The sequence below is a fragment of the Orcinus orca genome, chromosome 8 (genome assembly GCF_937001465.1).
Source record: "Orcinus orca chromosome 8, mOrcOrc1.1, whole genome shotgun sequence".
Taxonomy (NCBI): Eukaryota; Metazoa; Chordata; class Mammalia; order Artiodactyla; family Delphinidae; genus Orcinus; species Orcinus orca.
The window spans coordinates 99,177,899-99,189,317 of record NC_064566.1 but is presented as its reverse complement, the minus strand read 5'-3'; the positions used below and the strand labels follow the sequence as shown (position 1 = coordinate 99,189,317).

Here is an 11,419-nt window from a genome sequence, read left to right as displayed (position 1 = left end):
AGAAACTGAAGTGCTTATAGTTTTTTTTTAATCAGAAAAATGAGAAAGAAACACAAGTAGATACATTTATTTCTGGGTAACTTTAAGAGTTTCATTATGCTAAGAAAGGGTAGCGATCATTTAAGAAATTAAAAGAGCCAATATAAAGCCAAAAAGAAATCAAAGGATCCAGGATAAAACCAAAAGGCTTTATTCCCTAGTTCTATTCAGCCCCAATACTAACTGATTTGAAAATAAATAATTAAAATAGTTTTTCTTCCTGGAAAGTAAAATATGGCGCCGTAATGTAACAGGGCCCCATATTTTAAACCCTGTACGAAGCCAACGTGGACTGCAGTGAGGTGACGATGCTAGGTCATCACTCTCAATGCAGAGCAGTGGGTTGGAGTTTCTCTTTTCCAGGTCCATCCCCTGGGCATCTCTGGTCATCTCTTGTCTATACAATGTGAAGGGCTTTAAAAGCAGCCACAGCCTGTTTTTCCCTTTCATGTCTGTTCTGCAGTACTTCCAGCAGTGAGATTTCAGGTAAAATGTCTCCGTTTCCAGCATGGGTTGGATTTTTCTTTTCCTTTGAGGCTTGACCACTCAGATTTGAAGGTTTGGGTTTGGGGATGGTCTTAGCATATTCCAAAGCCTAAAAGCATAAAGATAAAATTTTATTTGAGATGGGAAGTGAACCCTGGATTCCTTAAATTAAATCTAGTCTTAGGAAAGGTTTATTGATAATATAATTGGAGACTATTGCTACAATAATGTACTAAGGGATGGATGGAAATGGAGACGAAATGGAAAATACAAATAATGCAATATAACGCACAGTTTAAACAAAATCAATTAGCCACATAACAAAATGCTGTGGAAAAAAAGAGAGTTGAAGAATGATATGTACGGTTGTGACTCTGGACCTTTTCTTTATAAAACTGAGTTTTATTCAAGTGCTTGAAAATAGATTTCTTATGTGTTTGATCTGTTTAGCTTCTGGCAGTCTTATTAAAACCAAACTTTTATTGAGGAGATATTAACTGACCTTTCCATCCAAAGAGGACTTGTTACAACTTGAGACCAAAGACATCACTGTAGTTGAGATAAAACTGAGTCTCCATTATTACACCAACTATTCTTGTTTCTGGGTTCTTACAACTCTTGCAAGTATTTATTAGAGGTTGAAAATTATTTTTTCCTTCTCTTTAGCATATCTATAGATACCTGGATACTAAAAAAGGGCAGTCTTTTTTTCAGTGATGTCAGTTCTGACAGGCATTACAATAAAAATGAGATTACTGAATATGATTTCTAAATCTGCCTTTATATGTTTTACTTTTCTAAAATTAACCATTTTTAAAAATTGAAGTATAGTTAATTTACAATGTTGTGTTAGTTTCAGGTGTACAGCAAAATGATTCAGTTATATATATATGTGTGTATATGTATATATATATATATATACTTTTTCAGAGTCTTTTCCATTACAGGTTATTACAAGATATTGGATATAGTTTCCTGTGCTATACAGTAGGTCCTTGTTGTTTATCTATTTCATATATAGTAGTGTTATATGTTAATCCCAAACTCCTAACTTATCTCTCCCCACCCCCAGTTTTACAGTTTAATAAGGGTTTCTTGAGAGCTAAAATGGGAATGGATAGTATATGTAGGTCCTAGAAGGGGAAAAACCTCCAAAACAGAAAAACTCCAGACTTCTCAGTGTGTGTAGTTGACTTCTATTGGAATTTCTAATTATAGACTTGTTGCCTTGAATCTCTTCATGAACAAATAATGGATTGGAGAAAAAAAGAAAAAGTGGCATCATGGAAACTCAATCAAGTGGATTGAGGTCTTCAAGGTCTGAGGAAGAAAGGCAATAGATAGAAAATATGAGAGTCTGTGAAAGAGAACACGAAGTACAAATTCCTAAAAGCACCAAAGGGTCACTTGTCCCTCGTGCAAAGGGTCCCACGTCCTTACTGGGACTGAGGCAGAGACTTGTACTGCAAAGCTCGGTGTCTCCATAGAACGTATTTCATTCACATCACAACTTAGAGTTGGATGACTTCTGAGAGGGAGAACATCCTGTATTTATCATTTTTATTGGGTAGAGGAACCTATATAGTACCATCCCTTAGGAGAAATATAGGGAATGAACTTGAGAGAAACAGTGAAGGACTTTCTTCTGACATAAGCACCCGGACATGGCAAGAAGATGCTAATTTCTTAAAACTTATTTAATGGTAGAGAAGGAAATTGATGGTTAATCAGGATTATTAGTTTTTTTCTATGAAATCACCTAACCATTGAATTTTTGTGTGAGAAACTCGAAATACTGTACTTGGAGGAAAACATGTGGAAGACTAAAGATAACAGTGAACTTCAGGGGAAAAAAGAGGCTAACCTTCCAGCATCATATGTGTGTATATCATTTTTACATCAATATCTGTGAATGATGGGGAGCCGCAGGAACAGTAGTAGCTAAAACATCCTCTGTTCAAATAATGTGGGGAATTCATTGTCGTGAGGTCACAGAGGTTTCCTTTTAATTCTAATTAAAAAGACAACTGCCTTGGTGAGAATTTCTTACCTTCTGCCGAGGGACAGCAGATTTATTTTCAGCCTTTGCTATTTGTGGCTTTGACGGGATGGATAGTGCCTTCATGTTGTATTCCTTTACTTGTCTTGCATATTCCTTTTGCTGTATTAATTTCTGCATCTGTTCAGAGAAACAAAGTGAGGGTGACTCACAGGTCCTGCTAGATCGCTCTGTTCTCTATCTAAATTGACACTAATTTTAGTGAGCTGGGCACGGGGGAAATGGGATCACCGCGTGTAAGGTGACAGCAGTGAAATGGTTAAGTTAATGTCTCTCCTAGAAATAGTTTCTCTTGAGGGGCGGAATGTCACTGCAATAGCACACCCGGTGTTCACTTAACAGTGGCTAAATCACATTCAGCCTCTTCTTTGTTGCGTTTACCCAATTTATTTTCACTTTTGCTTCCAACTTTGAACTCTACTCTCTTTTTATGCCTTGAGTGCAGCTGCAGTTAAAACACATTAAATGAAGATCTCCTTTCACTAGAGGAAAGAGAATAAAGTGGATGTACTTTCCATGGCTTGGGAAACTCTTACCCTGAGTGTCTTCTCTGTAGCCACTCCTCAATATTATCAAGATAACTCTATTGGGAAAGACCAACGACCACATAACACACACATCTCTTTTCATGTGCATGTGTCCCACTTTTCTGTTTGGGCCTTCAAAACTAACTAAAAGGTGGATACATAAAACAACATTGGCTGAGTAACTTTATTTTATGGTAGAAGTAGTGCCGGGGGCTTATTACCAATGCTACTTCAGAAGGGTCTCTATTCAGAGGGAGACATTTGAATTAGGACTTGGTTCTGGGGGTATCTTTTTTTTTTTTTTCAGGTCCATACCTTTGTTTTTATTTATTTATTTTTTTTTTACATCTTTATTGGAGTATAATTGCTTTACAATGGTGTGTTCGTTTCTGCTTTATAACAAAGTGAATCAGTTATACTTATACTTATGTTCCCATATCCCCTCCCTCTTGCGTCTCCCTCCCTCCCACCCTCCCTATCTCACCCCTCCAGGCGTTGCGGAACTGATCTCCCTGTGCTATGCGGCTGCTTCCCACTAGCTATCTACCTTACGTTTGGTAGTGTATATGTGTCCATGCCTCTCTCTCGCTTTGTCACAGCTCACCCTACCCCTCGGTTCTGGGGGTATCTTTATACAGTTTTGCTGGAAGACAAAAGGCAAATCCAATCCTGGAATTGCTGTATGTACATCACACTCACTTTGTCTCTGATGGACTCAAGGTCAGGTCCGAGGCCTCCAAGCTTCATGTCTCTGTTCTGATAAGCTTTCAGCTTGGAACTCTAAAAATACAATCAAAGAGACAGTTTCTTTTAAAGACTTGTATGTCCCCCACCCTCGAGTTGTCATGGCCACATAAAAAAGGGAAGAAGCAAAATGAAGAATGGCAGCCTGTGTGGACCGTGGGAGAGTGGGTGTGTTTCCCAACAATTCTTCCATTTTAGTGGTCGTCATTGATAACAGTTTCCTTGGTAATTTGTAGCTGGTGAGCTAACATGTTTGGACTTTTCCACTTCTGCAATAAAAAACATTGAAATTCTGAAAATTATAAATAAAAAATTTCAAGTGAGTGAAGTGCTGCTTTGTTATTAACATTTTTATCATAACGGATCCATTACTAATTTGCTGCTGCTGCTATGAGTAGTATGTCTAGTTTTGTACCGTTCACTGAACCAACTGATTTCCCTGGAAGAGGCGATCTAAGCGAATCAGGTAAGCACACTGCTTCGAAGAGAGAGCACCCTGTCTAATGTCATAATATTCAAAAGAAAGGAAACATTTAAGGGTTAAGAGTCTAAGCAAGACCCACTGAGAAGCTCATTTTATTCAGTGTGATTTTGGATATTTTGAAAGGTACAAATAATTTTACACGATAATGCTTATTACTATTGCATATTTAAAGGGACAGAGTATGGGCTTCCCTGGTGGCGCAGTGGTTGGGGGTCCGCCTGCCGATGCAGGGGAGGCGGGTTCATTCCCCGGTCCGGGAGGATCCCGCATGCCGCGGAGCGGCTGGGCCCGTGGGCCATGGCCGCTGAGCCTGCGCGTCCGGAGCCTGTGCTCCGCAACGGGAGAGGCCACAACAGTGAGAGGCCCGTGTACCGCAAAAGAAAAAACAAAAAAAATAAAATAAAGGGACAGAGTAACAGACCGAGGCTATTTAATTACTAAATTATGTCAGTTGAGCACAATAACAGGCAGGAAAAATACTAACGTGCTCCTGACTGTAGGATAGGTTAAGATACTCCCCAAACTCCCACTTTTGACGTGAAATCTGACTTGCTACTTGCAGCAGATACCCTTGTGGGGAAACAAAGGCCTCTTTTCTTTGCATTTGTGAGTTCATTGAGTTGTCTTCCGTGGGAAGGGCAGGAAGGACAATACCAAAGAGATGGTTTGGGTGACGGCAGTGATCTTAGGGTGCCTCAAAATTGGTGCTTAGGGTAAACAGCCATACCGCAGAGGCAGCAGTTCTGAGCTAACCGTGTATGGTGCCACCTGTCTATATGCTAATGGCAAGGCATGGTATTTTTCTAAATTTGGAAAGTTCCTGTTAATTATTAAGTCCTAAAATATACAATATATCTGACGTGCCCTTTCCTAAGAGAGAATTTGGCAGAGATAGTCCAGAGACTTTAAAAACAGAACATTTCATCATATAGAGAGTTACTGCATATAATTCTCAAATCTTAACAATGAACTTACGTAGACACTTATATCAACTGTTACTGCTCACAGGGCCTATTGACCGACTACCTGGAGGTCAGACCACTTAGCTTCTCCATTGCCATTTCCCAGGCTCAGAGCCAAAAGCTCTTTCCTCCAGACCCCAGCACTGAACTCTGGCCCATGAGATATGAATGAAGGTTTGCTGGCATAGACAGAGGGTGCATCTTGGAAAACCTTTAATTGGATTGGCACAGCCCCTCCCCCTTTCCCTTTATCTTGCCTTCAATGTGGATGTGATTTCTGGAGATACAGCAGCAATCTTGTAGCCAGGAAAGAAAAAAAGAACAAGAGAATTGTACAAATACTGGTTCTGATGTTTTGAGCTATAGAACCACTGGTGCTAGCAACTACCTACTTGTGGATTAACTGTATGTAAGAAGAATGAACCCTTATTTTTGAAATTGCTGTAAAGAGTAGTTCTGTGACTTGTAGCTGAAGGCAGTATTTATAAGGTCCTACAAAATTTTTATAGTACATAGCGCTTCACAGGGCCAAAATCATGTGTCATTTAGGCAACACTTCTACACTGCAAGGATTAAAAGTTCTGTAAACAGAATTTGCCTGATTAGTATGTTAAATATTTGTAGTCAAAACTCTTTCAGTGCATCTAATTCTAAAAGGTCGAAGAAGATCCTTTCTTAAGTCTTTGGACTAAAATAATTAAAATATAGTATACAGAAGAATATAATATATAGAAGAAGTATATAGAAGAAATATTGTTCATTGAAGGCATTTCAAAATCATAAATCTCCTTTAAGAGAATAGACTCATCACCCAGCAAAACCACTACAGCTGCTTCCTGCCCTTTAGATGTATCCGTTCATACTTTTATAAAATTGTCCCTATGCTACAAATTATTTTGTTATTTTTTTTGCTGAGAAGGTTACCATTACACTGTATTTCCCTGTCACTACATGTTTTCTGAAAATGTGATTTTTATGTATAACATTCTATTGTCTAGTTATAGTTGAATTATTTAGCGATTCTTCTAAATGTTGAACATTTAAGATGTCCTAGGGATGAGCATTGTTTGTGGGCTACTCTGATTATTTCTTTGAGATAAATTAAGAGAAGTGAGATTATTGAGACAGAATCATGAACATATTCAGGGCCATTCATGAACACTTCTGTTAACAAGGTAGAAGAATGCTCTTTTTGTCCAAACCTCGATGACACTGGGTATTATCACATTTTAAAACCTCTGCTAATTTTTAATAGGTGAATGAACTCAGATATCCTATACTTTGCGATTGCAAATTTTTTCTTTATCTGGCATATGCCATCTCCGCCATTGTTTTGAAATCACTAAGTTACCATTTGCCAAAGTAAACCAGTAATGAAAAAGGAGAGAACCCCACTCACATCCAAGTCATAAAACCAGTTTGTCCAAAACTGATGAGACAGAAATGATCAGTGCCCAGAAATCGCATCCTTAGTCTGAAGCAGCTTAGCTTTAATCATTCCACCAACTCACAAAAGATGTAATGTAAAGCATGAATGATTGCTTATTGCATCCCCGTTGAAGTTCTTACTATCACCTCGAATAAACATCGTGGCTGTCACAGAAAACAGAGCCGACGGTCTAGCACTGCAGACTGACACGAAGCAAAGAGTGTGGCCCGAAGGGGTCATCTCCAAATGCCACTGACTCCTCGACAGGCTGAGCTGCTTCCAGTGAAGAGATGTTTCTCAAGGGAGAGCGATGGCTCCTAACAGAGTTTGTTCTGGGTGACTGGCAACGAAAAATCCTGGATTTACTTGTTAGCTTCAAGTAATCTTGATTGGTTCCCAGTGCTGTAATTTTGTTTGATCTCTTCCCATCAAAATTCTTTTTCACAGCTTTATTGAGATAAAATTCACACACCACCAAATTCACCCATTTGAAGTTGTACAGTTCAGTGGTTTTTAGTATAGTCATCAAGTTGTGCGAAAGTCACCACAGTCCAATTTTAGAACATTTTCATTGACCTAAAAAGAAACCCCGTACCCATTAGCAGTCCCTTCCCTCCCCCCACCTCCAGCCCTAGGCAACCACTAAGCTACTTTCTGTCTCTTCAAAAGGCTTTCATAGTCAAATAATCCCTAGAATTTAGTTTGATTTACCTCTCTTTGGCTGTTACAAGACCAAAAGGTCACAATAGCACCATGCCACCCCCCATTTTTAAAAATTAAATCAACAATAATAGTCTCATTAGGTCTCCAAACACGGGGAAAATAAAAGCATGTTTTCAAAAAATCCCCGGCGGGGTTTGCTGCTACTCTTTGCATGACATGCACACAGGGTGACATCAGCCAACCCTGGCTCTAGCTGACGGCTGACCAGACCAGATCTACCCCTTGGAATTGGTGTCCACTGGTCGTGGCTTTGGCAGAGTCTGGCATAGGATCTCCTGGTGGAAGGTTTCGCCGGCCATCAATCACACGTCTTCTCAAGCCGGAAGAGTGACTTTGATTGTAAACGGGGTGGGGGGGGGGGGCAAAAGGTGCCTGACTTGGAAATGACATTGACTGTCCCGGGAGGACTTGTTTCAACTCTGAGAGGTCGTGCCCCGCTGTGGGGGACACTGCGGGGCTTTCCTCCAGAACATTCCTCAGATGTGTAAGGGTGAGAAAGTTACTCAGAGACGGGACGGAAAACAATGCCTCAAATACTGCGGAACAGCAAGTGAAGGAAATTTGCTCTGCGGTTGCTAAACTTAATCCAAATAAACCTCATCTTAGAAGCAGTCAAGCAGCAATACCGGGATTGTCTGTGACAACAAACACACGGGTTAATTACTGCAGCTCAGCGCGACACAGCTGTCAGAGAACTCCTTAAGCAGTTACTTTGTGGCCGGTTGCGGTAGATATTTTTATTACTGTTTGTCATCACTTGTGCTGTGTTACTCTCTCACTGCCTGATGTCTGCATTCAGTGGCGTGGACAATGCTGAATGTTCGTAAACTGGTCACAACAGAACTGCCAGGAGAAGAGGAAGGGTGCTTGGGCCTATTATCTTGACAAATCCTCAGATTTTTAATGTGATTCGAGTCGATTCCCTTGGCAACCATGAGATTTGCTTTGACTAGGAAATGGGCATGACCTGGGGAATGAGTCCCTCTGTCTGGGGCCCCGGCTACCTGCTGTCCTATACAAATAGCTCGGTTCTAAATCATTTTAGCTTCTGGAATGGCTTCCCGGACAAAGAGTGCTTCTGTGTCTTTGTCGGATGTAGGCTGAAAGTCTTGGATGGAGAAAATGGATACGTGTGGATTGCAACATCTCTGAGAGAAAGCAGGAAGGCAGGGATTTCCCAAGTTGGAAAGAGGGCTTGGGAAGTGGGAAGTGGAAGTTCTCTTTCTTCCTTTTCCCTTCCCTCCCCGATCTTAGATGTGTCATGATCCACATCATCACTGGGTACTGTCCTCTGCCTTCCCTCGGTAAAACACAGATTCAAACACCAAAAGGAGAAGGAAGGGAAAGGAAACTAACATTTAGTTGATGTCTATTCTTTGCTAGGCACTAAGCTAAGTTTTTTTTTTTTTTAATTTATTTATGCATTTATTTATTTTTGGCTGCGTTGGGTCTTCATTGCTGCGCGCGGCGAGCAGGGGGCTACTCTTCGTTGCGGTGTGCGGGATTCTCGTTGCGGTGGCTTCTCTTGTTGTGGAGCACAGGCTCTAGGTGTGCAGCCTTCAGTTGTTGTGGCAGTGGGCTCAGTAGTTGTGGCGCACGGGCTTAGTTGCTCCGCAGCATGAGGGATCTTCCCGGACCAGGGCTCGAACCCGTGTCCCCTGCATTGGCAGGTGGATTCTTAACCACTGCGCCACCAGGGAAGCCTAAGCTAAGGTTTTAATACATTGTTGCACTTAACTGTCAAACCAAATCTACAAAAATAACAATTCTGATTGTGCGTATGAGGAAATAGGGGCTCAGGTGAATTAATAACTTGTCCGAGTCACAGAGAGGTTAGGTGATGAGAATTTAGAAATGGCTGAGTGCGTGACTTCCACTAAACCCTGCTCATTAGGAATTGTTAAAAGCTTGCATTGTCAACAATAATCCACAGTTGGCAAGAACCCTAACCCAGAAGGTTCTCTTCCGAGGTAGTGAGTTTGAGCTTTTTTTTAGGCCCTGGTAACTCGTAAATTCCAGAGTGACAGCACGCCCTCACCTTGAGAATGTGTTGGTTCCTGAGCTCTGAATACATTTCCCTATAGAAATAATAATACGCACAGTGTCTGGCTTCCTAGTCCAGCCTACAAACCCTATTCTATTTATGAAGTACTTGAAAACAGTGCTAATCATACCTCAGATTAGGTACGATTAACTGTCAAGTAATAATGTTTTGGTGGAAAAATAAGTTACTTATGAAGCCAGGAACATATTTCTTCTTATTTACTGTGAAACTGGGGATCATCCCAGCTCTAAACAACCAGTAGTGGTTTCCACAGCCTGGGCAAGAATTAGGTACCCCGGCAGGACGGAGGATGTGAGGGAGGGTCACGTGAGGAGCTCATGAAGCCCTCAGGTCAGCATGTGGGAAGGGGCAGAGGGAAGGACCCCGGGGCTGTGAGTGAGCTGAAGGCCTAGGCTCGCAGGTGGCGGCAGTGGGCTGGGGCATTTCATGTGCACCAGCCTCTGAGGTTCTATCTCAGGAGGACACACCAAGCTGGTCCTCCTTTTCTTCTCTGCAATAGGACCCACTGTCATTCTAGTCCAGCTTTCCCTTCTTCTCTTCAAGGCCACCCTTTCCTTTTTTTCTGAGGCTCGCATGTGGGTGTCCACTGACTTCACGATCCCCTATTCCTGGAGTGCCCTGCACCTGTCCTGCACACCACAGCCAGAGCAGTCTTTCTAAAACATTAATCTAACTGTGGTTAAAATTCTTCCATGCCCCCCGCCAACCCCCCGCCCCAACACCAGCTGAGGGATTAGAGCCCTCCTTCTTCCAATGACGAGCAAGATCCTCGAAGACCCGGTGCCTGACCTACTTCTCCACTGTCACCTCTCAACACTCAGCACCTCCCAGTTTGAGTGACAGCAGACCTAAAATGCATCAGTTCCCAGCATGCTTTGTGTTCTCTCAAGCTTCAGAGCATTCACTTACACTGGTCCCCCTGCCTAAAATACTTTCAGTCTTCCTTCTTTTGCTAACTCTCAGTCATCCTCTAAGATGCCTCACGATCACCTCCTGAAGCTCTGCTTGGCTCGCAGGTGGGGATGTGTCCCCCTCTGTGCTCCTCTGTGTTCACTGTGCATCTCTCTCTCTTTTATTTCAACATGATACTGCTGGGGAAAGGGCATGGCTCGTTTGCTCTACGTCCCAGCACCTGACACAGTTCCTGGTAGGAATTCAACACATATACGTTGAGTTGAACTAAGGATGGCTCCCTAAATCTGCCTTATAGTGGACGCCCCACGGGTGTCCACTGGTTCCCCGGCTGCTGGGAGTGTTGTCTGCTACGGCTCACAGTCGAGTCCCTCCCTAAGAACTGACCTCAGTCAGATGGAGCGGCTGTGCCCAAAGTTACAACCCTCCCCCAGAGACAGTCAATAGCCAATGGCTGATCCATGTGGGGGAACATCTGGGTTCCTTGCCTCTGAAGGGCCATCCCAACTTCAGAACCCTCATGGGCTTGGCCGAGGCGTCCTTTTTGCACCAGCCTCAAAGCCGCCCCTTCTCCCTCCCCCAGCCCTGCCCTCTCCCTCCCTGACAGGGGTGGTTCCCCGGTAACTCTCTTGCTCACAAATCTCCATTTCAGAGTCTGTTCCTGGCGGGGCCCATCCACCACAGGACTATTGCTTCCAGCCAGTAAACTGGGCAACTACTTCCCTGTTGCCCAGTAAAGCAGAATGCATTTTCCAGCCTTTTCCTTACTATTTGACACTAGAAACAAGTGATCTTTCCTGAGGGGTTTTTATTGTTTGTAACAGTAGAGAAACACAAAGGACATAAAAAGACTCCTTCTACGCTCCTTCATTTCTTCCTGGAAACCTTCCTCTTTGCCTCCCATCCCCATTTCCCTTATTTAACAAAGCAGACCTGATGGGAAAGACCTAAGTGCACAAAGGTGCTAGTCATGGTGAATCTTAGGTAAA

General features: G+C 42.4%; 1 protein-coding gene across 1 annotated transcript in view; it reads right to left on the bottom strand.

Moving 5' to 3' along the window:
* Positions 1–436: 436 nt before the first annotated feature.
* The window catches only part of JHY (junctional cadherin complex regulator), a 65,209-nt gene continuing 54,226 nt past the window's right edge, over positions 437–11,419 (bottom strand). The window contains exons 7-9 of the mRNA XM_004280690.2: positions 3,811–3,891; positions 2,576–2,704; positions 437–634 (exon numbers count right to left, since the gene is read on the bottom strand). Coding sequence (XP_004280738.1) covers positions 437–634; positions 2,576–2,704; positions 3,811–3,891 — 408 coding nt within the window. The remainder of the gene's footprint in view (positions 635–2,575; positions 2,705–3,810; positions 3,892–11,419) is intronic.